This window comes from Clytia hemisphaerica, unplaced genomic scaffold (assembly GCF_902728285.1).
Source record: "Clytia hemisphaerica strain Z4C2 unplaced genomic scaffold, Clytia hemisphaerica genome assembly, whole genome shotgun sequence".
NCBI lineage: Eukaryota > Metazoa > Cnidaria > Hydrozoa > Leptothecata > Clytiidae > Clytia > Clytia hemisphaerica.
This window is the reverse complement of record NW_027104374.1, coordinates 1,055,112-1,082,823: the sequence shown is the minus strand read 5'-3', so window position 1 is coordinate 1,082,823 and position 27,712 is coordinate 1,055,112. Positions and strand designations below refer to the sequence as shown.

The 27,712-nt window shown below is 34.6% G+C and overlaps 1 protein-coding gene and 1 pseudogene across 3 annotated transcripts; one reads left to right on the top strand and one right to left on the bottom strand.

Annotated features, from left to right (window-relative positions):
* Positions 1 to 246: 246 nt before the first annotated feature.
* LOC136818763 (dual 3',5'-cyclic-AMP and -GMP phosphodiesterase 11-like) lies at positions 247 to 22,378 on the bottom strand. 3 transcript variants are annotated; one of them, XM_067075003.1, is made up of 24 exons: positions 22,250 to 22,378; positions 13,485 to 14,268; positions 10,537 to 10,626; positions 10,302 to 10,391; positions 9,738 to 9,827; positions 9,423 to 9,560; positions 8,111 to 8,190; positions 7,927 to 7,993; positions 7,672 to 7,719; positions 7,355 to 7,430; positions 7,044 to 7,111; positions 6,670 to 6,762; positions 6,356 to 6,406; positions 5,797 to 5,943; positions 5,371 to 5,478; positions 4,979 to 5,091; positions 4,668 to 4,755; positions 4,178 to 4,278; positions 3,681 to 3,758; positions 3,318 to 3,381; positions 2,939 to 3,013; positions 2,258 to 2,341; positions 1,854 to 2,016; positions 247 to 1,562 (listed from the first exon to the last, which is right to left on the bottom strand). In XM_067075003.1, exons 1-23 carry the CDS (start codon positions 22,312 to 22,314, stop codon positions 1,882 to 1,884), a joined length of 2,733 nt encoding a protein of 910 aa, XP_066931104.1. In that variant the 5' UTR covers positions 22,315 to 22,378; the 3' UTR covers positions 247 to 1,562; positions 1,854 to 1,881. The 3 variants fall into 3 exon arrangements, with proteins under 3 accessions (XP_066931104.1, XP_066931105.1, XP_066931106.1); XM_067075004.1 differs by lacking the exon at positions 22,250 to 22,378 and adding an exon at positions 19,648 to 19,736; XM_067075005.1 differs by lacking the exon at positions 22,250 to 22,378 and adding an exon at positions 15,799 to 15,918.
* Positions 16,183 to 19,004, top strand: LOC136818764 (beta-galactosidase pseudogene; annotated as a pseudogene).
* Positions 22,379 to 27,712: the final 5,334 nt, after the last annotated feature.

Below are 27,712 nucleotides of genomic sequence, written 5' to 3'. Positions count from 1 at the left end.
ATTTTCATGCTTTTTTATTTCATCATTTGCGAAGATATTTTAAACAATCTGTCAAAAAGAAATATAAAGATAAAATTTTTTACAGAGCTACATATGCAATGAGTCTCAAGTATTTAATTTTCTTGGGGTAATTAAATAAACAAAGACAAATTAAAGGGAAAAACGAAACAGAAGCAGATGAAAATCAAACAAACAAAAACAAACAAAACATAAAAACTTTACACGCGTATAGTACAGTGAGTGATGTATAGTAAAATAGTAATATAATTTTTCTTGTATAAAATTGGTGCAATAATATTACGGGGTACTGGGGTGAGATATACTATACTATACAAAGAAAGAATCTATTATTTAGATCAGGATAATACCATTGTAATGATGTTGTAACATTCGTACAGTTACAGATAAGTGTTTATTCACTTTATTAATTCTCAAAATTTTTGCATATCAATGTATCTATTTTTGACTTTAATTTTTAGAAGAAATGATCATTTAAATTTGGTACAACAGCTATAAAATTGTTCACTTTTTGATAAATTTGGACTATTCAATCTACAAAATATAACATAATAAAGTCATTCAGTAATAATACATAATAATAATATTGTGCATCTTATTATAATCTATCTTCTTTCCTTCATTAAATAATTCCTAAAAAAACGAAAAGAAACTAAAGTCCTGATATTAAATTATGTGCATTAGTCTAAACTCTGGTCGACTGAAATTTTACTCAAGACATCACACTCTATTTACTAGACTAAGAAGATTCCAGTAGTGTTAAAAAATTCAAAACACCAAAAATCATTGTTCTATGAATTCTGTTTGAAAGCAAAAAAGCATCAACAGGTCAAAACAAATTTGATGTTAGCAATCAATGTTTTATTGGGCCATCGATGGAACATTAAAGAACCATACAGAAGGGGGGGTTGGAGAAATCAGTCTTTTACCCCCTTGGAAAAATGAAAAAGCACCATCTGGAACTTTTTCTCGGGAAAATATTCTTCCACCCCATGTATGGATATGAAATGGAATGGCCTATTATTATTGTTGATTTTGTGTTCTATTCTTTAGGCTACTGTATTCTCTAACACCACTGAAACCTAGGCTAGCCAGCTGGTACAGAAGGTTGTTTCAACATTTATATAATGTTCACAACGTCCATTTAACATTGGATGAACGTTGAATCAACGTTGTATGCCAGTTTTTATCGACATTCAGTGCTGGTCGTATGTCTTTAAAAATAAAGTAGTTTGTAACTAATTCTAATATAGAATCATCCAAAAAATGACGGGGTGCAATCTTGGTTCTGACGTTCTCCAGCATTGAACCACCACGTTTATAGAAATTCGGCTGTGTGTCTTCTTTTATTCATAAGGAGAACATCATTTCTCCCAATGACATTGAAACGTTTCTGATATAATCATTAGTGTCGCTGAGCATATCATTAGTGTCGCTGAGCATATCATTAGTGTCGCTGAGCATTGATCATTACCAGAGGTGCAAGGCGTGTTTATTGGAGAACTGATCAACATCAAAGCACGTGATCGTCTTCTAATTTCAGCCTGAAATTTAATGATGATTTTAGAAATTGATTGACTCTCTTGAAAATATACATATCCCTCTCTTAAATTTGTTTTGAAACAGTAAAAAAAGGTTATTCGAGGGCAAAGAATATCTATTCGAATCTCACTTTTGAAAAAGGACTAACCTCGAGGAATTGAAGAAACGGTTCTGAAATAATTAATAAAACGTGAAAAATTCGAGAAATCATAGCTACCAATTGACCAACTACACTTTGAAATTATCTATCCTCTCGTTTATCAGATATTTGAGAGTACCCTTGCCTCGCTTACCTTTGACTTGCTTTCCCTCTTGACTCATTTAATCAACTATCTCTTCGATTTTCTTGTTTCCTTGTCGTTTGATATTGTCGTCAGCCAGCGTTTTCCAATGTTTACGATTGTTCAAACATTCATCCAACAAAGGTTTGAAGTAAGGGTAGTGGGTAGATAAAGTCTATGAAATGAAAATAGTTTTGTTAATAAAATGCTATCATTGACTATCATGTATAAATTCGCGTTGTTACATTTATATAGAAGTATCAGGTCTCTCTGTTATGATTTGATGTGTACATGGTTCATTAAAATAGCTTATGAAAGTTTGTATTCAAAATCCTGTTATGTGATTTTTGTGCATGGAATAGATAGATAATGATTTCTGCGACGAATCACTTATTATAAACCGTAATACTTTATACCTCGTATATAGGGAGGCAGACACCATCAATAAATCCAACTTGCATTTGAGGGAGTTTGTCTTTTTTAGCACGATCCATCATTTCCTTAAAAGATAATTTGGAAATTTTTCATTTAAAGGGACATTAAAGTAGCAAAATGTAAACATTGCGCGAACCACGTGTCATTAAAGAGAACAATTAAAATCACGTGTCCAAAACAAACTTGTAAAACAATTGAACAATCAAAATTAGCCATATTTGGTTTGATTTTTTATTTTGACATGTGACATTTGTTTTGATTTTGTACCCGCTGCATACAGTTTGTTTACAAATTTCGCATGTACTGTTATGTCCCTTTAAAAATAAAAACATCGAACCACTTGTAATTTTTCGACTGCCTTTCGAATAAGAGACAAATTATCGGCCATTTCTGAGGAAGGGGGCGTTACGCCACGCTCAATTTTGACTGGATACCGTAGGGACCTTAGAAGCGCCGCGACCCATGTACGATTTCATAGAACCCATAGAGGCGGTTCAATCGGGCATAGACTCCAATCGTGGTTGGCAATTTCCTGGAATAGCCTTTGTGTGTTAGTCTTTTAGTCAATGTTAAGGCCGTATCCAGAATGTAATAACGAGCTGAGGCTTTCGAGGTGTTAAATTCAAATTCTGAAAAGTGAATTCTGAAAATTTGATTCTTACGATAGGAGTCATATTGAGTTTCTTCAATTCCAAGTCGCCTTGTTGGAAAAATTCTTCCGCCACCAAATGAGCAACCTAAGAGTAAAACATCGAATAGCTATAGAAGTCATAGTTATTGTTATTCTGAATATGAAAATATACGTGCCTTTGGTGTTTCATCTTTGTTAAGGAATTTTTTGGAGTTTAAATTTTGAAAATCTGGAAAAACATGAAAAGAGTTATCTAAAACCTTGCCTATAAAAATAGGCAATAAAAAGGGTCCTTCAAGGAGAGTAACGCCCTTAAACGGCATCACATTTGTTGGAGGAATATAAGTTGTAAGTGTCGTGTCATTTCATTGTTAGCTTTAAAACTTGCAATTCATAATCAGTTCACTCACCCTTTGTTGAACTTTCCATGGTTTGCAGATAGCTGAAATATCACAGGCTGTCATCAACATTGACCTGTGAACAAAAATACAGAATCATTTATTGACACGACACAAGCTTCTATGAAAACCTCTAGCGAAAAAATGGGTTTTTCCGATAAAATCGGTTCATGGGGGTAGAGTACACAGTCAAGAAGAGTTCTGAAATCAACCACGTACGAAGGGGTGGATTCGTTACCTGTCTATGGGGAAAAACCCTCCTATATGTAAAAGTTTTTCTAGGATTGCCCAATACATAAAGAAATATTATAAAAATTCGAAAGTCCAGTCCAATGAAACAGCGAGTTTCGCTTCTCCTTGAATAGTATATTTTACCTCAGTAGTGAACGTTTACTGTTATCTTCCCATTCGAACGATTGGTTGGTTACCATGGCTTTATAGTCGTTTCGTTTCCTAAATGATGGAAAACAACTGCGAGTCAAATTTGGAATCAGATATTCTTGGTTTCATAGATGCTTCAGTAATTTAACAGAACTATCAGGAATTTAGACAATTCGAGAGATAAAAAAGTTTAAAAATAAGCCCTGGTTTAGACGGTCTACGTTTACCCATAATATTCTCAGTGTTAATTCAAAGGGGATTAAAGAAGACCGTTCAAAATCAATCCGTTGGCCTCTTTTGACGTCAATGCATTGCCTTCTCTATCTAAGTCTTTTTCAAGTTAAGGGGCTGTTCATATGGAATATGGATTTTAACAGCCAATTTTCTGCCAGCTCTAACGTTTAAAATAAACAGGGCAGAAAGTCGGCCGTCTAAACTAGAGCTAATAAAGGATGGCATAATGAAGGTGGTAAAAATAATTGAAGACTTACGTGAAGTACAAAGCCAGATCCGTAGATAAGATTGCGTGCTCCAAAACATTGATGGTCAAATTGTATTCTTCTGGTGATAAAGTGTTGAAAATCTCGTTTCCCTACAGAGACAGAAATATAAAAAGTAGAACAAAGATTCCATTTTTGAGAAATAGAAATTGTTTGGCTTAAGGGTTTCTTATCTGAGGATACAAGACAACTTTTTCAAGTCAAAAAATATATTTGAGTTTTAATACAGGTTTATTTACACTGTTTACTTTTTTTACACTGTTTCTTTCATAGCCTTCAAGTCACAATATTTTCTCATCCTTTATTTATATTTAAAAAGTCCAAAAGTCACAACATGACTTGTCTACATTCTATTCTAGTTAGCTAGCAATTGAGGCTATAATGGTAGTACTGATTCACAAAAACAAAAAACGCAAGTAGGGATTAGGTAAAAGGGAGATTATGGTTATAGAGGTTGTGGTAATGCAATATTAAAACTTACGGAGCTGTGTAAGATCATGATACAATGATCAAAATGATGATGTTCCATGACAGATGTACCATACAATTGAGCCAAAGGCGAAGCACTCCTACACAAAAGAAAGTGTAAGATCCATTTTTTATTCAATTCAAAAAGTAAACTAGTAAATGTGTCAAACGTAAATGCCAGGTAAATCTCTAAGTTCTCGCGCAGCGCCTTGTCGAGCAGCAGGAAGGATGTGGAGGAAACATTTTCTGTGTGACTTTGTAATGCATTATTTGTTCGAAAATTTGACTTTTGGGAGTAAAAACACAGTCAATAATAATGCTTACTTGACTTGGAAAGTATTGTTTGTTCCCCTGTGATCGAGATCATGACATAAACATCCCACCAATAAGGCCAATTTTTCTTCGTCTGTAAAATGTACCTTGAATTCTTGCAGTTCCTATGGTAAAAGAATTGATTCTTTGGAAAAAGAAAATAAGAAGGATGCCTACTAGTAGCTTGATTGACAGACGTATATCTTTTTTGATAAGATGACGAATCAAAATCTAGGATGACTGCCAGTATGATCAAAATTCTTAAATAATTTAAGAACACATTGAAGACTTCACTGAACTTCACGGTTTGAACGTAAAATCCTCGAAAATGAATCCTATCAATCATGACTGTGAAGAAAAATTTCCATCTCGAATGAATTTTTTAGGTCAGAATATCAAATTACCTTTAAGAATAAGAACATTGACTGAGCCACATTGAAAGCATGCCTCCAGTTATGGTAAATGACGTTTCTATAATTCTTTTTGACAGTCAAAACCCAATTGCATAAAACCTGAATGTAAAAAAGTGAAGTGTCAGCGAGTGATTTATGTTTTTAATGTATCGAAATTAAAGTGCTCAATTAAGACCATGCTAACACGTTATGGCTTAATAGAACAGTAGAATCGTTGTGGCTCACAAACAAGCAAGCTATTGCATCAGATTTGACGTAAGTCCGAGAATTGGAAAGGTTTCGTTTCAACAAAATGTACCAGCACAATGTTTTGTAAAGTCAAGCTATTAAAGTTTTAATTGGAGCAAGAATATCAGAGCAAAGATGGCCTCCCAAAATGAATTTTCGGAATTTCTAACCCTTTGAAGAGCTACCTACATTATAATCAATTCGGAATCTTTGAATCAAACGTAAATCTTGGAACATTCGAATAGTAGCAAGACACGTTTCACGGTCTGATAGAACAGCATCGTCGAAATTGAACTCTCTCAAATGAAATGTCCTGGACGATGGTACGATTTCCCTCTAGAAACATTGAAAATATTTTGTTTACTCTGTAACGATTAGAATCAAATCCAAAGAGCAGAATGATTGAATTTTGGATTACGAGGACATAGATAACAAGGCTATAAGGTACGAAATGTAGTACACAGTATTTACGAGTCTTACAAAGGACGAACTGCGTACACCTACTTGCCAGGTAATCTCCTAATAATAAATAGTTGGGCAGCAATTATTTGAGCCACATGATATTATATACATAAAATATGGCTTTTAATTTCTGCAAATAACATAAAATTTGCTTAAGGAGCCGTACTCCATGTTCTTTAGAGAAGCTAGCAGTCCACCATAGTGAACAGCGATTTAGTTTTGGCAGATTACGTTTGGTCTACTTCACTAAAAAGGATTCGATAATATAAAGATATGGCCCACTTACAACGAGATGAACAGATTCGTTATCAGATGCCGTTGCGTGATACGATAACACCTATGAATGAAAGATGAAACCTCTATCATAATTGATACGATGTTATAAAGGTAGCGCTACCAGAGATCTATTTTAGAAAGTGAAAAAAAAAAATTTCTTTGAAGACATGTATCCTTTCAATTTGCGCAGATTAGATTTAAATATTTTCATCTAATTTTTTTCGAAATAGATTAAGTTCAGCAGTGAAGGCTTGCAATCATAGTTAACCTTTACATTTTATATATAAAGGGGACACAGTAGTAATGCATAGATTGATAACTTACATCCAAAGCAATTTTTTGCCTTGCATTTGCTTTCACACACTCTTCGTAGATGTAGGTATTGTGAATGGCCATTCCACAAAATATCGCAAAGGCCTAAAAAGAAGACACAATAACTTGAATATTATATTTTGTATATAGAAGAGTCATAGTTCAGAAAGCGTGAAATATCAAAATATTTTGTTGAACATTTTCATGAATATTGGTTGACCTCAAATCTAAGGGAATAGATCCACAGTCTATTCGCTTAAAGTGTGCATTAATTCTTACTACCATGTAGAAACCATGTGAGCGTAATGAGACTAATTCCCTTGAGAGTGGTTTCCACGTCATGGTAAGAAAGAGTGCAGACTTGAAGCGAATATATCTAGACATACCTCGAACAGGTTTTCGTCATTTGGATTGAATGGTTTTCCATCCATTTTATTCAACAACTGAACAACACCTAAATAGTTTACAAAAAGACAAAACAAAAATATATTCCAAAGTTTCCTATAAACCCTTTCATAAGTACATTTGCTTGGCTGTGCTCCAGCCAAATCGTTTTAACTAATTACAACGCATAAAAACACTGAACAATTATATCACATAAAATTTCGATAATTCAATTGGTTAATTAATTCAATGGTCCTTTAATAAGCCTAACGAAAAGAGCAAACAAGAGTGTAGAGAACAAGATATAAATTACCTATGATATCACCCTTTGAGTTTTTGATTGGCATACATAAAATTGTTCTCGTTTTAAACCCTGAACCGCCATCAACCTGAGGTAACAAAAAGGAAACAGTATTAACAGTATACTATCTTGGAAACCAATTTAAGTATTTTTATCGAATCTTGAAGTTTTCAAAACAGGTATTTTATTTAGATGTGTAGTACCATTTGGTTAACTGATCACTTATGTAAAAGGTATCACACCCTTCTCAAATGAAAATATCAAAACAAGAAGTAGGTGCCTATAAAAACCAATTTAATTATATCATTAAATTAAGAAGAATAACTTACTGAAGGATCGAATCTGGGATCTTCATATGCGTCTGGAATATTCAATGTCTAATAAAATGAAAACAAGCCAGTAAGGTAATAAAATTAGAATCACACCACTCATGTTTGCAGTATGTAGTTTTTCTTCTACTAGTGAACTGGCAATAATGAACGACAGAAATATACTCGACTGCTGTCGCATAAAGCCAGAAGGTCAAGTTTTTCTTGCAAAATTTTATTTCACCTATAATATTAAGTAAGAAACATCTATAATACCTCTCCTGTGGTTGCAACCGTTCCAGTGATACCGATATTGATTGGGAATCTGACTTCAGACGACCCACTAAACAGGAAAAGTAGAGTGTTTTTGATGTAAGAGTAGCAAACAGAGTAAAGTGATGTGGAGGGTCTAATATCTACATTTATTTAGAAAAATGATGAAAATTAGTTCAGTTTTTACCATGATTGTTTCCTTTCAACTGATCCATTTTCATCGATGTAATATCTTGCTTCCAAGTCAAAAGCTTTTGAAAATAAACCCTGAAGTGAAGAAAATGGTGTTCAATGATAGAGCGATAATCATCACTTGACCACGTTTCTCCCATTTGACGTATTAGTCCGGCGGCGATCCAGGATCACTCTTACAATTAGTAAATATGGGTTTTTATTTTATTTTCCCATCATATGGTCCCTTGGGACCCCAAAACCAGTTTTTGCCAAGCTGGCAAAGCTGGGGAAAATTTTTAATGCAGGCTTGAAGAGGGTAGGGTCATTTTAGCCTAGGGGTCCTTAGAAAGTCGATTTTTGAAGTTCTCATTTAGTTATAACTGATTGTGCCATCAGATAGAGCTTGAAGAGTAGATCTCCAAAATGGGGTCATTTGTCACATTCGGCGGACTTAGTCTCCCGGAATTGGCTGATACGTCTTCAAAAATGCAATATTTTATCCTGACGTCAGCATTTTTGAGAGAATTTCCAGCGAAAGATTCCACTTTCAACAGATGCGTCTCGAAGAGTACTATCGATTAGAGGGGTCATTTATAGGGTTTCCTAGGCAAGATCGTGAGATATTTGAGTTTGAAATTTTGCTGACTCAGCGTTTTTCAACGTTTTTTGCCCTTTTCTGCTGAGTCAGCAAAATTTCAAACTCTAATATCTCATGATCTAGCCTAGGAAACCCTATAAATGAGCCCTCTAATCGATAGTACTCTTCGAGACGCATCTGTTAAAACTGGAATCTTTCGCTGAAAATTTTCTCAAAAATGCTGACGTCAGCACAAAATATTGTATTTTTAAAGACGTATCGGCCAATTCCGGGGGACTAAGTCCACTAAATGAGACAAATGACCCCATTTTGGAGATCTACTCTTCAAGCTCTATCTGATGGCACAATCAGTTTTAGCTAAATGAGAACTTCAAAATTCGACTTTCTAAGGACCCCCAGGCTAAAATGACCCTACCCCCCTTCAAGCCCCCATAAAAAATTTTCCCCAGCTTTGCCAGCTTGGCAAAAACCGGTTTTGGGGTCCCAAGGGACCATATAATGAGAAAATAAAATAAAAACCCATATTTACTACTTGTAAGGGTTGATGCAAAAAAGCCCTTTTCGCCGCCGGACTATATAGATTTAATCTCAAAACTGTAAAAAGCTTATTTTTGAACAAAAAGACAAGTAACTAGTTCGTTGATAACCTTTTGTATTATTATTGTAGTAAATAAGGAAAAGTACTATATAATCAGATCATTCCACAAGAGAAGATTTTTCTTAATACCTTAGCAGAAGGATCAACCAAAAGGACAGAACACCTTTCACATTGTAAAAGAGATTGGGTGTTCATCATAATTTTATGGACCACGTCATGTAATGTGCTTTGTTCTTCAAAAATGGCTCGCGCCAAATCCAATAACACCTGTCAACAAAAATAATTTAAAAACAATTATCATTTTTAATATCTAGTTTTTATGTACAGCTAACTTAAAAGAGTTAATGAAAATATAACATTTATATATCAATCATCAAGCAAGGATTTACGATTTTTAATCCTATACTGATAATTTACTTTAAAAAGAAAACATGTGTTACCTACCCTATTTCGTTTCAGTTCTTGCTGTAGCTGATCGAAGAGATGAGCATTACAAATACCAATGCCACAGAAGACCAAATACCTTTCGAAAATCTACAAGAGAAATCACAAAAATCCATATTCAATCTTTCTAGGTATTTGTAAAAAAATACAGTATTTTATTTTCTAATGTTATCTTTAGATTTAATATTTTTATCTGCAGATCATAAAAAAAGTGCTTTAAAAAAGAACATCAATTGGCTTTTAAATTGAAAGTGATAAAAAAATATTGCGGATTTCAAGGAAATCAACAGCAACATGTCAAAAATTCATATACAAATAAACAGTTCAGTGGTGCAGGTATCTTGGGTATGATTTTTTTTCCATTTAAAAGTTCTACTTGTCTATTAGTTGAGGAGTAATTTGTAAAAAATAAGATTCAATTATGGGTGGCAAACCTTTGAAAACGTGGTTGTTCATTGGACAACATTATACACAAGTAATTCACTGAAAGAACCCACTTAAATGAATTGCTTGCCAAAATATAAATTCTATGAACAATGATAAAAACCCTTAGTAATTAATGACCTTTTCATCTTCTCTTGTGAATGCATGGTTTAGTGTGGCACCTTGTTTATTCATAACTTGTGCAACAGCAATTACTTCGGAATTTCCATCCTAGTGAAATTCAACAATATATAATTTAAACAGGTAATTTTTCAGATAGTCAAATTTCTGCCAATTCCTTATGGTTATTTTGCCAGGTTAAGTTCGAAACTATGTCCTTAAAGTAAGGTGAACTCATCAGAAACATTCAAGTTACCTCGTCAACGTTTGCCTTGATTGGCATACAAAGAATACTTTTTGTGTAGTATCCAGTCTTCTTATCAATGTCCTTATTGAATCTATCATCCTATAAATTAAAATATATCATTAAATATTTTGCTTAAAATATGCTTTTATTGATCTAACTCTAACTGATTTAACTTTTTAATATGAAAGTGATCATTTGCGAATTTTGAAGTGCATCAAAAATATGCATTGTAATTGAAACGAGTTTTCAAAACTACTCCTAAATGAACTGATAATCAAACTTCGTTTACTTTTTTTTTAAGTACTTGCTACCATGAGTAAACGATATCCCTAGCGAGACCTAATTCCCTTGAAGGTGGTTTCAACACAGTAGCAAAAAAGAGTCACACTCAAAACGAAAAGACTCTCTCTCTGAGGTGAAGAATATTTTTAAAAATCCTGTCTTTAAGGGTCACTTTTTTGCAAAATTCAGTCTCTCCAAGGCTAGAGGGTAGCTTTTCAGAGGTCAAGTTTGAACACACCAGACATTCTCAAACCCTAATACTCCTATGCAGTAGAAAAGCACTGGGTTTTTTAAATTTCTGTTCTAAAATTCAAAAAGTTGAATTGGTAACAATACCAAAATGTTGAAGTGAGGTAGATATTGATTTAAAGGGCTACAGAAAAATCTGGTTTTATTTGTTGAATAGTATTCTGTATTCTAATCCCCTGGATAAGGTTATCAGGGTATCTTTATGGTATGAGTTTTATTGCAGAAAGCTTTGTTGAACTTATTTTATTTGCAGTTTAGCTATTGTAGCTGTGTAATATTTTTTCTAAAAGAAATAATTTATTATTGAATGTAAACAATCATAGATGATCAAGAAAATAGCTCTTCTTGCTGCTTTTTGTGAATTGATAATTTATTTTTGCTCCAGTATTTTTTAGTAAAAGAGTTTTCAACGTTCAAATTTTGGGAGGTTCAGTTTTAGTTAATTAAAAAGTACATCAATGTTGGGAAATAGGGTTATCAGAACTATGCCAAATTAAATAAACTGAAAACTTGACAAGAAAAAATAGAGTTGTAAAAAGTAAATAAAATAAAAAAGCAAATTGATAGATGAATAGTGAATAGAACCATTTAGTTTTTAAACTTAGAATAATAACAATTAAATAAGATACTTGAATGAAGTCCCTTGCTGTGTTTCCTTACAAACAAATGTAAAATTTTCAGAATATGACAAGTTTTTTTTAAATTATATCACCAACCAGTGATTTTATAACAAACAATTCAGTCACTGAGAAATAACTACACATTGTTAAATACTTTGATGTAAAATCCAACATAAAATTCTAAAACAATTTATACTGTCCTGTGTATAAGAAAATGATGGTCTGATATGCATGAAAATTTATTCATGGGACAAGTTTCCTTTTATACCATAACTTTGTGTAATGCCCCTTGCTTGCCTAATGTCCCCTACATAATAATTTTCATATTTTTTTCTTTTGACATATATTCACGTTTAACTGTAACATACTAAGACCTGGCCATAAATTTTAGTAGTAAAACATAACATTAATATTATAACATCATTGTTAACATTCTATTCATCAAGTGCATATAAATCTTCAGAGGTCCCTCAACAATGAAAAATACCTCGATAACTTTTATTCTTTTAAAAGGAAGAGAATTAATTAGGTGCTAATCATTTAAAAAGTTGGTATATGGCCAATGTGTAGAAATCTTTGCTCTTGGTCTACCTTTTGAAATATTTCTATCCTAAATATTTTAAACATATAAGCAAAATTATTTGCCAAAATAGTATGTACATCATCACTGAGGAAAAAGTCTCTTAGCTCTTAGCATACTACAACATCAGTATACTATGACCTCTTAGTATACTACGATCTAATACAAATTGAAAATCTTGCAAAATATGGGGTTGTAGTATACTCTGATGGTTTCAGTATGTCACGGTGAAACACAACTGTATCATTTAACGAACAAGGTATATCTACTGTTTCTGATTACATTTTTTCTGTTTACAAGTTTCTGAGGCATATTCTGTTTACAGCTAGTCCAGTGGCACCCATCATTATATTAGTCATCACGCCAAATTTTTTTCTCTCATCAGGAAAATAAAATTTGCCCAAATCGGTAAATCTTACAAAAAGGTGAAAAGTAGCCCACATCATAACCATTATGTCTCAATTTTCTCCCTATCACATACCGTGAGAGTGGGTAACGTTTGCATCAGTGGAGGCTAACATGCATAGCCCTCAAATGAATGACCTGTCTGGTCATTAAAATACAAAGTTAAATCAAAACAAAAATGGTAGAGTAGAGCTGTGAGCGGAGCTGAATATAGTTTATTTTAATGACCAGCCAGGTCATTCATTTGAAGGCTATGCATGTTAGCCTCCACTGATGCAAGTTACTTATTCAGAGAAAAAGATCACAAGAGCAATCTGACACTTAAAACTGATGTCAGTCTGAATTAGATATGAGCCCTACGAATGCATGCGGGATGGGTCCTACCCACAAAGGAGTAGGAATCACGGCGCTGACAGACATTGCAACTTGACAGATGAGAGCTGCCAAGCCATGGCATATACCATGAAATTCGAACGACACTGGGAGAGCAATGCTCACGCATGGCATGGGTTAACACATGAAATGGGTGAAGGCATATTCACTTGCCACTTGAATTGTAGAGACACGGTGGGTATATATGTTTTGGAGAACGCGACAGCCTGTTGAATAACAAATTACTCCACATACATTACTTTTCCTCAGCCAATAAAAATGTGTTAAATTATCTTGTCTCTAGATATAACTGCTGTGGAGTAATTAAAACTATTCAATAGGTCGTTGCGTTCTCCAAAACAACTATCAAACTCGGACCTCCCAGGCAGGAGTTAAGGATGATAACCACCATACCACTATACGCCTACGTCAGTCTGAATTATACTTACAGAATAGGCATCTGGAATATTTAGAGTTTTTCCATTTTCAGCAACCCATCCAACAATACCACAACCCCAGGGAACCATAATTGTTTCTTTATCGGTAACCTCTTCAACACTGGAGTCAGCATTTACATCATATACTTTGGAAACTAAAACTTTTTGTCCATTTGGGCCATAATCTTGAGCCATAAATAAAGAACATCTATCACCGTCTGTTAAAATACTAACGTTTTGAAGAATTTTATGACATAAACTGGTAATTTCTAAATCATTTGCAATGTCTGTAGCAAGTTCCATTAAGAGTGCTTGTTCATCTACAAGCCTAAGTTCTTTCAATTCTTCTTTTGATTTCCGATGCCTTGGTCTCGACAAAGATCTTTCAAATCGTATAAAACTTGGAATACCATCAATGTGACTAATCAAAGGTTTAAGAAGTCCACTAGTTGTATCAACAGAACTTTTTCTTGGAGTACTACAACCAGATGCAGGTGCATTTCCTCCATATGCTAAAGGTGATGCATTTCTACCGATATCTATGGCTGATCCAGATGATCCAAATGGGAGTGGCGATCCTGTCCTACTTGCAGGTCTATTACTCGTTTTAGTACGTAGGAAGGCATCCAATAAAAATTTACTAGCTTTTCGTGCATAATATGAGGCAACAAAGTCTTCATGTTTATCAAGCCAGGCTTCAACTTGTTCTGGTGCTAATGTTTCATCGCTACTAATGCTGTCAGAATCTTTACCAAAAAACTTGGAGTTGAGATCCTCTTCACTGGTATTCATATTCCTGAAATAAAGAATATCAAAGTATAGTTACCTCGGTTATAGTTTTTCCCAATTATCATAAAAAAACTAAATTTTAAGTCTAGTAGACGAACATAACCACCAAGCATTTTTGGCTTTTGGGGTTTACCATAAAAGCTGCAATGTTTTGATTAGAAGCGAGAGAGCTGCACCGAGAACGGACATCAAACGAAATGAGAAAATGTTTGATATGTTGTCAATCACTTTTTCCTTTTGGAAAACGGTTTGCAAATGATGTAATGACAATTCAATTAAACAATTTCAATTCCTGAGGAAACTTTACATGTTTGAGAAAAGTATAAAAATCTTACAAAAGAACTCAAATAATCAGATAAACACTGGGAGGAACATCGTACTTTTAATATAACTTTTAAACCGGGAATAGGTATTTCATGGTACACCAGTTCCAGATTTAATGAATTCGAAAGACTAATACAAAATGAGATCCTCTACATTAGAAAATCAATGAAAAAAGTCTGAAATGTGGAAAAAAATCCCGAAAGAATCTAAGAATTCTAAAAAAATCAAAAGATGACAAACTCCGCAGATTTCCGTTTGATCGATGATTTGAACTACCAAAACAAAATATTTCGAATGTTTTTCTAGACTTGAAACTTCCCGTCTTATCTGATAGAAATTGGCAAACGGTCGCTTTATGCCACGCGGGCGCGCCCCACTTGAGTAAATAATTTTACTCTTTTCGCGTTTAATTGATTTCTTGCACCAGCCCCCCGGGGGGGGGGGCACTAACTTTGACCGCCGACGGGGACGTGCCGGTGGAGTTTGAAATGTGGACCCTGTCGGATATGAATTTTTGGTAAAATTGGGACCCTGTCAATCTCAATATGAAAATTTGAAATCTTTTCCCTTTTTCTCACCCTAAAAAGCGGCAAAAATGACCAAAAATCTGAGGAAAAAGCAGAAAATTTTCTGATTTCCACCCTGAAAATTGTACAAAATAACCAAAAATCGACCTATCAGATGCACATTTTGAAAATAAATAAATAAATTTGGGACCCTGCCAGATATCTTCAGAGTCAAAAGGGACCCTGACCAGCGGCATGTCCCCGTCCCCGTCCCCGTCCCCGATTTTGCCTAAGCCCCCCCCCCCCCCCCCGGGACCAGCCCCTCCACTTTTCAAAGCAAGTGAGTGTTAGTTACATCCTAATCTCGAAAACTTTCAACTCAACACAAATGCTGTTCACCTCCAATCATCGACATCAAAGCTATAGTCTTTAGTAAAATGTCCCACAAAGTTGTGAGTATCATAATTTAGCTTTCTCTGAAATTCAACCTGCGGCATCTCTCGATGTTTGTTATTTATTACTGCCTATGTCAAAAGATATGGAGAGCATAAATCGTCAAATTAGGAAAATCAATTGAGTTATCAAAGCACAAATGTCCAGATTTTTTCAGGTCTTTCAGCATCCGTAGGACTCATAGTTATAGTTATCCAGTGAAACGATTTTTATCAGTTTTAGTAGTCTAACGGCATATGAAATGATTGCCTTACCTTCCTCCACCACCACACTTCAGTTGACGCCAAATAGAAACCATACTTTCGATGGAGTTAAGAAGTATCAGCGAGTTAGAAGAAAAGTGGATTACCCCTTTAAGTAAAGTTAAATTCTGACAAAAATGCCACAAATTCAAATGATAAGCGGTGTTTTTCGATTATTAGATCATTTAAAACCGGAATTCATGATAAGTTTTTGGTGCGTGCCATAAATCCGAACGACGTGTAATCTGATCCGGAACAATATTCAATCCGTGTTTCTCAATCACCCAAATAAAAGTTGTCAAAATATTAAGATATCAAAAACACATCCAAGACAGGCATCAAGTGTTGGAATGAGGGATATGACAAGTTTGTACGTGAAGCAAAAATAGAAGGTCACTTGTTTTTGAGAAAACTTCTCATAACATATTACTACAAAAATTGGTAGCAGAAGGAATATCGACACAAAAATCAATCAATAAAAGTATGATATAATAATATGTCTATATGAAAAGTTTTTTTTAATTCATCATCAAAAATCTTTGTATAGAAGGGAATCGCGATTATCGAGTGAGAACGGATAGTGTTTTACAAAGGAAAAATGATAAATGAATAAAAAATAGACCTTGTTAGAAAAAATAAGATTTGCTGCTGGAAAACTTTCTATTAATAGGAAGGCACAGTTAGTTTATTCCTAGCTATTTGTTTGCAGTACAAGCCTCTTGTGGTGAGAGTTAGCTCTCATCAAAGTCAATTCAAGTTTGGGGCTCAAGAAGTCATGTGGTTTATTTCTATGGTCAACTATACAGCACATATTCATGAAACATTTAAACTCAACTAAGTTGTTGACAAATGGCGAAGCAAGAACATGTTGATAAAGGAAGGGTATATTCTTAAAAGCACGCGTGAATTTATGACAAAAACAAGTATATTTTTCTACTTTAGTCAAGGGCATAATTAACGCATAATTCTGAAGTTTTCATACAATTTCTTCTCTTTTCAGGTAATCTCTCAAACGGACACGGCTACGGACCACATTGGTCGACGACTCTCCATAAATGAAATTGTACGGTCAGATAGCACTATGGGTTTACACTCTCTTGTCTCTTACATTATTGGCTAGTTGCTTGCCACACGACCCATCAAATGAAAAATCACGTGGTCAACCATCCTTCATAATCGACTATCAAAATGATTGTTTCCTTAAAGATGGAAAGCCGTTCCGGTATATTTCCGGTGGATTACATTATTTCCGGATTCCTTCGTTCTATTGGAAAGATCGAATACAAAAAGCAAAAGCACTTGGTTTAAACACTATACAGACCTATATACCATGGAATTTCCACAATCCAGAACCAGGGGTATACAAATTCAATGGCGAACAAGATTTATTGAAGTTTATAGATGTGGTACAAGAAGAAGGCATGCTGTTGATTCTACGCCCAGGACCTTATGTTGATGCTGAATGGGAGTATGGAGGTTTCCCATGGTTCCTTAAGAATGAACAAACAATGGAAATGAGAACTTCAGATCCAACCTATATGCGTTATGTTCAGGGATGGTTTGACATGCTTTTTCCAAGATTAGCAATGAAACTGTACAAAAATGGAGGACCGATTATAGCATTTCAAGTAGAGAACGAATATGGAAATTATTATGCATGCGATAAAGAATATCTTTCACTTCTCAAGAGTATATATGTGAAATATTTTGGTGAAGATACAGTTCTATTTACAACAGATGGGTATACGGACAACTATATGTCTTGCGGAACAACTCCGGAAATCTTTGCAACTATTGATTTCGGAACTGAGATTACGCCGGAGGAAGCATTTGCACAACAGCGGAAATATCAAACGAAAGGACCCCTTGTGAATTCTGAATACTATACAGGCTGGTTAGACTATTGGGGAAGTCCTCATCAGCGACGTGGTGCTGACGTCATTGCAAAACACTTGAAAGATATTTTAACAACAAATGCTTCCTTGAATCTATACATGCTTCACGGAGGAACAAACTTCGGCTTCATGAATGGTGTAGATATAGGTTCTAAAGGGTCTCGATTGATATCACCAACCAGCTATGACTATGATGCTCCTTTATCTGAAGCTGGTGACACGACCTGGAAGTATTTCAAAATGCGAGAAGTTTTGAAACAATTCAATGCAAATCCTTTACCTGCAGTCCCAGCAAACACTTCAAAACTGGTTCAAGGAGCTTTACGAGTACCACCACTGAAAACATTTGTTGATTTTAAAGGATACTTAGTCTATTGGGGTCTAAATGTTATTGAAAGTGATTCTCCAAAACCAATGTCCGAGCTCGGTCTTGGTTATGGCTTCGTTTGTTATACACCACAAATCCCTCCAAAATATCAGAATAAAACAGTAACATTGGTTTTCAAAGAAATGTCAGATGAAGCTATATTCGTCGTTGATAATGTTTATAAATTTAGTATTGGAGAAGCGGTCAAGAACTACGAGTTGAAGATAGAACTAGGTGTTGAGTTGGATATTTTGGTAGTTAACCAAGGTCGAGCAGCTTATGCACCCAAAGGATATCATTATCTTCAAGAATGTAAAGGAATATGTGGAGATGTGAGATTCAAAGATTCCAATGAAACGTTGAAAGGATGGAAGCAGTATAATATTAATGATACAACCATTTGGGAAGAGAATCACCCAAACTTTCCTGCTGAGAATCATATCGGAAAGACCACCAAAGGATCAGACCTGATGGATAGATTCTTTGAAGATAGTGAAAATCGCAAAGAAGATCAATTCAAAATCCAACCAATATTACCGATCGAAAACAACCTGGATAGATATCCTAGTCAGATAAAATCAACACAAAAAGAATACCAATTTGTTTGGGAATCGTTTTTCGCCCTACAAAACACCACTGATACATATTTACGAATGAAAGGTTTCAATAAGGGTCAAGTCTATCTCAACATGTATAACTTGGGTCGATTTTGGCAAGAAAAAGGGCCACAAAAGACTTTGTTCGTACCAAAGAATTATCTGCAAGCCGGTTTAAATGTTCTTTTGGTAATAGCTTTGGATGATTATCCAACACTCCAACTTAATCCGCCTCAGTATCCAGAATTTGAATTTGTGGTTCAACCTGACTTAGGATAAATTTAGTTTTTCTAAATTCTCTATATAGTAGATATTTAGGATTTTTAGCCAAAATCTAGATTATTTTTAACTGAATTGTATGTTGGCAATATAGAGAGGTGTACTGGTTTCCTGAATTGCGATTTCTGGAAACGAAAAGAAGATTCAAAAAACGATACTGATAGGTTTAAAACTTCTTGCTTTTAAGGTTAGGGCCCCGGTTGATATGTCTCCCTAATGGGAATGGTAATGAGGAGCTGAAAGCTCTTTCCCCGCGTAAGCTTTTTCAATAGAGGACGTGTGGCTCCACTGGCTGGAGAAGCAGAAATACTCTTTAGAATATTACGGAACTCGAACCTCTATAACTTAAAATGTCGACTTAAGCCGAACATTCAGTCAGCAATGCCTTATAAACCTTACTCCACAACTCGAAATTTCCTTAAACTCGTGCTCCCCGTTCGTGTTCGAGTTATGGAGACTCCACTGTATATATAGCTCAAAGGATAATTATTATAGTAAATTCAATTTTTTAAAGAGGTGATTAAATATGGTACAGACTTTTATCATTTTAGTATTTTAGAAATTTTATGATATAGGAATACATTTATGATAGAACGCTAAATAAAAAATCCAAACGAGTTCACTTCTTAACATTTTTGGGCGAATCTTTGTCAAGCTGGTTTCAACTTAATTACAAATCCAATAACCCTTCTAGCAATAAAACAACTGCGTCAAAACAACTTACCTATGTACTTAGAAGTCAACCCATTTGTCCTAGACAAAAATCTTTTTAAAAGTAATGAAATTCTTATGTTTTGATGCTGCACAGAATAGAGCTGAGTAAGAAAAAAAGCTCAGTAGGTATTCTCATCTTAATTAATTTTAATATACCAGACCACAATGAGTTTGAAATATTAAAGAAAAAAGTGCTAATATCGTTGAATGACACGTCGAAGATCACAGTAATATGGTAAGTAAAATCAAAGATATCTAAATAAAACACTAAATAGAGCTTCTCTATTTTTCTGAAGTCTCGGAAGTTGGAGCAAAATAATGCGATATCTTTTGAAAACAATAGACCACAGCCAATTTGGTCATCCAAAAGCAAAAATTTGTCATTGCGAAGAGCAGAGACGAGAGATTCAACAAATTTCTTGCACCGAGCTTTGGTTTATTTTTAATGATGACGCATTATTTTGCTTCAGACAGGGGCGAGAACTCCATTTATTAGTGAGGTTAAGTAAATCGGCAAAATCACGACGACGAACGAAAATTTAACAGGCTAGTGAGTTTCAACCAATCAAATTTCGTATTTCCACTAGCCTATTACATTTTTCGTCCGTCGTCGTGATTATCCCGGTATACTTAACCTCACTATTGTGTTTTTATAAGATATCTGTGCGTTGAATTGCTATGGCGCTGCTACTCGACTTTCTTTTCACTTTTTCTTTCAAGTTTTTGATGAATATGCAATGAAAGGAAAAAGAGAATGCCGTCGAACTGATGAAAGTTTACATTTTGTATACACGGATTAAACGTCTAGAACGGAAAAGATTTTTAAAAAGATTTCCCCATGACTCTTTTGGATAAATCCAGGGTGAGACGGAGTCGCTTTAGTAGTTATTATTGACCCATCGCAGCTTTTAACCATACAAATTCACCCGAAAAGACTTCTTCGGCTTTATCTTTATAATTTGAAATTCCTGCATTATGTTTAGAAATATTAATGATAGATTATGTATCCAGGAGGGAAATTTGCTAACATTTTCAATTTCTCTATACGGCGGCTGAGACTTACAAAATAACTTTTTAAAAACAATTTGACAATCTTTCGATTCTCCAACAAAAGAAAACTCAAGAAGTGTTTTACTTCATATTATAGTCAATCATTTTCATCATATTACATTCTCTTGAACCCAACCCCCTCCAAATCGTTTAACCAAAAAGAAGGATGCTCAAAGTAAAATCTAAACTAGCAATCACTGAAAAAGGTACAAAAAGGATATAAAAAGCAACATACATAACACCATAGTACTGGAAAAGAGAATCCCGGCTAAAAACAATATACGAAAAGAAATGAATTTAAGGAAAATGAAGAAAACAAGTGAAAATGAGGAAGAATTTATTAACAGTTGTATTCCTGTTGGACCCCTTACTAAGAAAACTCAGTGGTCTCACTAGGCGTTTTATGGTCGTTAATAAAACATCTTTAAGACGCCATGGTGCCTTGTTTAAGTGAAAGAAGAAAAAGGGAAGAGGAAAGAACATAGATTGGATACAATTAGATTGAAGACTATCTATGATGAAAATAGAAGAAAAACCAAAAATCCTTTCCCACAGCTAACAGCCTTTTTTCATGAAAACCCCAATAAATTGATAGCCTTTTTCTCAAGTTTACGGGGTATATTTTTTATACATAAAATCTAAAAAACTCGTTCAATATTTATACATTATATTTCTTGTCGCACAAAAAAATGGATAAATCACACAATTATTTTTCATGAAAGAACTTATTTTTTCCCTAAATTATTCTCTTTCCCAATTTTTTTCTCAATTTCCCTTTGTAAGTGGGTTTAGAACCGCGTAATATTTTAAAATTATGAAAACAATGAAGCTCACAGCATGATCGAGCTTGCGCATATCAACGATTAACAAAATTTTTGTTGGAAATATTATCATGTAATTGTTCACTTTTTCACCCTTTCCACTTCTTCATGACTTTCCAATACAAAGAAATTAATCAAGAGACTTTTTTAAGACTATAATTAAAAATTTGGAGGAATTGACCAAGCTGAGCCAAAATTTTGCAAAACCCAAAAGCGAAGCTTTCAGAGTATCGGAAGCAACGCAGGAGATTTCAAGTCGGTAAGGTAAACAATCTAAGAAATATTTGTCCTACATCCCTCTTTCAGGCTTCTTGAATACAGATCTACGAACTTTAACTTATCTTCTGCAGTAAATACACTTGACTCCCTACATTTCCTAACACTCAAGTATTTGAGTTTCCCCCTCTCTCTCTAAGCCTATGCTTTTCTTCCATCATTTTTTGATCAACACAAAATAAGAAAGCGAGAAATCTTTCGAGAGCGATTGCAAACTTGAAAAAGTGAACTAAGGGACTGAGTACGAGCTATGGGGATTGGTTAGGAGAGCCTCAACAATACATGGTTTTTTCAATGTTTTGAGCCAGAATATAGACCAATTAAATAACACAAGGCAGCGATACTCCTTAGCCAATAGGAATGCAAGTAAAAATTGACTCTGCAACATTTTTCTGATTCATTAAAATTGGGGCGACTAGACTAAGACTTCCAAAATTTATATTTTTAAAAGGAAAACTAACTAACCGTGTCATCGCAAAACGCCTGTATTCATCCGAATTCATCCGTCCACGTCTTCTTTTTCCACTCATAATTATCTTTCCAACGTGAAAACACACAAAAAATAAGAACAAATTTTAACTCTAAATCCTCAATAAACCCAGAGTTTTTTGGTATATTGGTTGAACTAGCACTTGCCCAAAATGAACCTTTTATACCCAATATCAAACTTGCTTATGTCAGCTTATTTATTTTAAATTGTCATAAGAAAGAGCAGACCAGACACAATATTAATATAAATTGACATCATTGGAAAAACCCTAAGATTGGAAGACGTATACGCGTGAATTAGAACTGAAGGCGTGCGTCATTCGTGAGTGCAATTACGTTAAACGCTCTAGGGTTCTATTAGCGCTTCTAGGGGAAAACTTTTATCATTCAAGACAGTATAATACTAACAATTTGAGGTATGGCTAAAAATAAATAATTCTAAAAATATGTTAAATTTTCGAAATGTAGCCTAGGGGATGGACAAAATTTATACTGAATAAAATCTTGGAATGAGAGATACAGTGATAAACCACAAGAGACATTAAAGGGAAACCGCTGGGTTTAAAAAAAGCTGATTTGATTGGGTTTTTTTCTTTTAATCATCTTTTCGATATGAGTCTGCTAAATTACGTGGGTCGCGTGGGTGTCGTGGGTCCGTGGGTTACGTGGGTTACGTGGGTCCGTGGGTTCGTGGGTCGCGTGGGTTCGTGGGTTAGAAAAGCGCGTGGGTTCGTGGGTCCGAAATGTACGTGGGTCCGTGGGTTCGTGGGTCAGAATTTTTTCTACGTGGGTTCGTGGGTATTTTTTTTACGTGGGTTCGTGGGTCCAATTTTTTTTTACGTGGGTCCAATTTTTTTTACGTGGGTCAAATTTTTTTTTACGTGGGTCAAATTTTTTTTTACGTGGGTCGGAATTTTTTTTACGTGGGTCTAATTTTTTTTTACGTGGATCAAATTTTTTTTACGTTGGTCAAAATGTTTTCTAGAAACATAAGAAGAACAATTTTTTTGCAAGCTCTGTGTGAAGTAAAAAGAATTAGAAATATGCAGGCAGGACTTTTGTAAAGAATGTACATACTGAAACAATCTTTTTTATATTGAAACAAGTGAGATTTAAAACTGATTAGCTTTTTCTTTTAAAAATGAAAACAAAAGAAATATATGAGTACGCTATTCATATTAATAAAAGATTTATACGTTTTCTAATCTCTTTATCACCAGATATTAGGTATATATTGGTATATCGAATATCTATCTATATAATAAGTTTATAAAGAAGTTGCAACATCGACACCGAAACAACGGGTTAACAGTGGCAGTTCCAGTCATAAAAGCGCCCACCGCCTGCGCCCATTGGCTTCTCCTGGCAGTAAACTAACTTATAAAAAGCAACTGATTATCAAGAATAAACAACACAATACTAAAAAACGCCAGTATGATCCTTTTCTTCGTGCAATATATAAGTTTATAAAGAAAATGTACAGTTTTGTTTAAAAATCTCTAAGACATAAATACTTCAGTTTTCTTTTTTTAGGAGAAAATAATATGTAAAAGAGAAGTAGATTAGTAAGAGAAGTGGGCAATCACTGTATAGATACCATTACTAAAACGGGGCCTATCCGTAAGTAGAGTTGGTACCGCTTCAGTGATCGCGTGATTTCTGATTATCACCTGAAAGGGGAATAGTCTATGGTACTGGCCTATGTGAATTGATTAAAACCTACGCGATTGGGATTGCAAAACAAAAACATGTTTGTCTTGTGATTAAATCTATTCTATGCGCTACGAGTCATGTTTGTTCCAATGCAGGGCCTATCCGCAAAGAGAGCAAACCCATCGTCGCAACATCTAGCATAGAGAATATAAAGAAAATTTAATGTAGGACATATAGACAGCCAAGCTAAAAAAGAAGATTCCCTAAAAATTACTACTATGAGTATACGGTTTTTAATTGACACACTCGTGCTGTACTTAACGGCTTCAATGGAAATTTAAAAGAAATGACAGTCTTCAAAAAAGATACATTGTCTTTAGAGAACCGTAATAACCCCAGAGACTGAACGTTGTTTTGACGCGTTGAAACAATGTTGTTTCGACATCAGAACGTTATTTGGAGGTTGAAACAGTGTTGCATGTTGCAGATACTTTACTTTTATAAGAACATTGAGTCAGAGATGTTTAAAAATTAAGAACAACATCTTAAGAACGTGAAATTAAGAAAAATAATTTTACTGCAAGGGATTTTTTAACAATAGCTTCCCAGACACACAACATTATTTCAGCATTGTTTCAACGTCCAAATAATGTTCTGATGTGAAAACAACATTGTTTGGACGTTAAAACAACGTTCTGTGCTTGCTATTACGGTTCTCTAATTAAAAACTACACTTTTGCAAAACCGAATGAATCAAATATCAGTATAAAATGAAATGTCTTCAAGTGTGACGCCATCCTCGAATTTAAGTTCACTTGTGTTTCCAGGTGGTCTAATATTTGACCACACTGGAAACTGCAGAACACAGTTCTGTTTTGGACAGAAATAAAATTTTCTCTCAACTGCTTCCGGTCTCTCGTAAATCACCGATAGTGCACCATCCACACGTAATGACAGTTTACCAACGGTCAGAATCTCCTGACATTGCCGAGCAGAGCATTTAGCTGTTCGTTTAGCTTTTTTGTGGACAGTGAAAGTTTGACCTTGGTTGTAGAGATGGTGGCTCCTTAAAATCTCACCACGATCTCTGTTTGCAGGGAGTTTACTCACTAATAAGACTTGAAACCGTCGTTTTTAATCAAAAGTAAATTCTAAGAAAATGCTGTTTCAAAGCGAGTGAAAATATTTATCAGATGGGTAGACGACAAAAGTTTGACCCACCCCAATATGAACCCCAATGTGGACCCCGAAATGGACCCTCTAGAAAATGGCGGGGAATGCATTTTGGGCAATTCCCGATGCATTAAAAACAAGTTTATTCTGGCTATTTTAGAGCATTTCTTTCACCAGGATATGCCACTTTATCCCGAAATACCGATGTTTTCTCAAGAAATTCCAAAATACCGACCAAAAAAGGTGTCAATTACCGATACCGATTCGTTGTTGGAATACCGAGTACCGATCGATTTTACCCTTTCATCCCGAAATACAAATCAAAAAAAGGATATACCGATAATCCGTACGCCCCCACTAGTAAGGCTGTAGAGAGTGGTTTTAGAGAGAAGAATTTATTTAACAAATAACACTAACAAAACAGTCATTTGACACACTAGACAGTCTGATCTGTAATTTTGAGGATTCCTAGATCCAATTTTTACCATAATGCATTAAAATTACCCAAAATGCATTTCCCGCCATTTTCTAGAGGGTCCATAATGGGGTCCACATTGCACGAGGGTCCAACTTTTGTCGTCTCCCCTATCAGAGGCTATAAGGTGAAAAAGACGTCATTTCTATAGGAAGGATTTTGGCTGGGGCGGTATCGAAAGTGTTAATACAACTTTTCACCGGCAATTTTTCTAGAGAGCTTAGAATAAGGAAAGATAATTCTTACCTGTTTGTTGTTGCCATGGTTTTGGATGCAAAAAAAGCCAAAAAGCCAAAACAAAATGCCAAGAAAAATATGTGTTAAAAATAAACGAAAATATACGAATCGAAGTGAGATGTAATATTCCGAAGCGATAAAGAAAAACAAATGTGCTCTGTAACGTAGTTGATCAGCGGAGTAAAAAAATACTGTTATGACAAAAAAAGTGAAACTCAAAAAGCAAAAGATAAATTAGTAAAAATTAGAACGGCAATGTCGCGAAAGAAGATGGCTTTCGCCATACACGTTTTTCGCTAAGAACAAAGTATATAAGAACATTAGGCATCGAGTTCAAAAATAATTAAAAACAGGTTAAGAACATTTGGAGGCTTTGGAGAATCAAGAGTAAAGAAATAAGAACATTTTTCATTTTTGATTATGTACACATGAATTAAAAGACTTTAATTAAGAACATTTTAAGGCTTGAAACCATTAGAAGGCTTCTTCGAATTCTGATTTCCTATAAAAAAAACGTGTATGGCGTCTCTCTTACATTGCTGAAATATATGCATTCGTGTCATATATTGTTTCACTATCTACGAACAAATTTCATTTCGCTTTATCTTTTAATAGGCTATTGTTAATTTTATCAAAAAATTGTTTCGGCTTCTCACCTGTTTTTTTTGGCTTCCGCTCATTTTTAAATGAAAAAGAGAAAATCAACCAACAACCAACAACCAATGACAACCAATCAGGCTCTGAGAGAGTGGTTTTAGAATGATGAATCTAATTCATTATTTTGTTGAATAAATGAGCGTGGTTTACAAAAATAATGACATAATCATAAAATATAAAATATAATGCATTTCTTATTATGCTCAATATGATGTGGATAGTGTAAAAGGATATAGGTTGACATTTGACACCAATCAGGAGCTAGTAAGGCTCTCAGGTTTTAGATACACGTTTTTTTTTTATAAGAACAAAGTATATAAGAACATAAGGCTTCGAGGCCAAAAATTTAAGAACATTGTAAGAACATTTTAAGGCTTGGTGGACTCTAAAACACGCAATTTTATAAGAAATGGCACCAATTTTCTCACAAAATGCAGAAAATAAGAACATTTTAAGAAGATTTTTAGGCTTAAAACCCAAAAAGTTAAGAACATCCGAAGGCTTCAAAGTTTTTTGATGTTCTTATAAAAAAAAAACGTTTAGCGATGAATTTAATATGTTGGACATATTAGGGGGGGGGCAACTTTTGTCGTCTGCCAAATCTTTTTGACCAGCTCGTAAAAATAATCTGACCCACGTAAACAAAAATTGGACCCACGTAAAAAATATTCCGACCCACGTAAAAAAAATTTCGACCCACGTAAAAAAAAGTTGGACCCACGAACCCACGTAAAAAAAATACCCACGAACCCACGTAGAAAAAATTCTGACCCACGAACCCACGGACCCACGCACATTTCAGACCCACGAACCCACGCACTTTTCTAACCCACGAACCCACGCGACCCACGAACCCACGGACCCACGTAACCCACGGACCCACGACACCCACGCGACCCACGTAATTTAGCAGACTCTTTCGATATGAAGTCACACTGTTGAGAGAAAATGACAAGAATGTCAAAATTTTAAAAGAATGACGTCAATGTCTTTCATATATAAAACATCAATAATATCAAAAAATAATTATCTTTAAGAAACATTATGATGTAGAATTCCTGAACTCCAAGGCAGGGGTTCACTTTGACCACACAGGTTATTTATATGAAGACCAGAATCTTTCTGCTCATTAAAGTGCTATAGTAGCTGTTGTTATTTGGGATACAGTCAGATTTTTATGATGGCAGATTACAGCTTTTTAAACAATCTTCTATTCATTCGGCAGTAAAATTCATAGATTATCG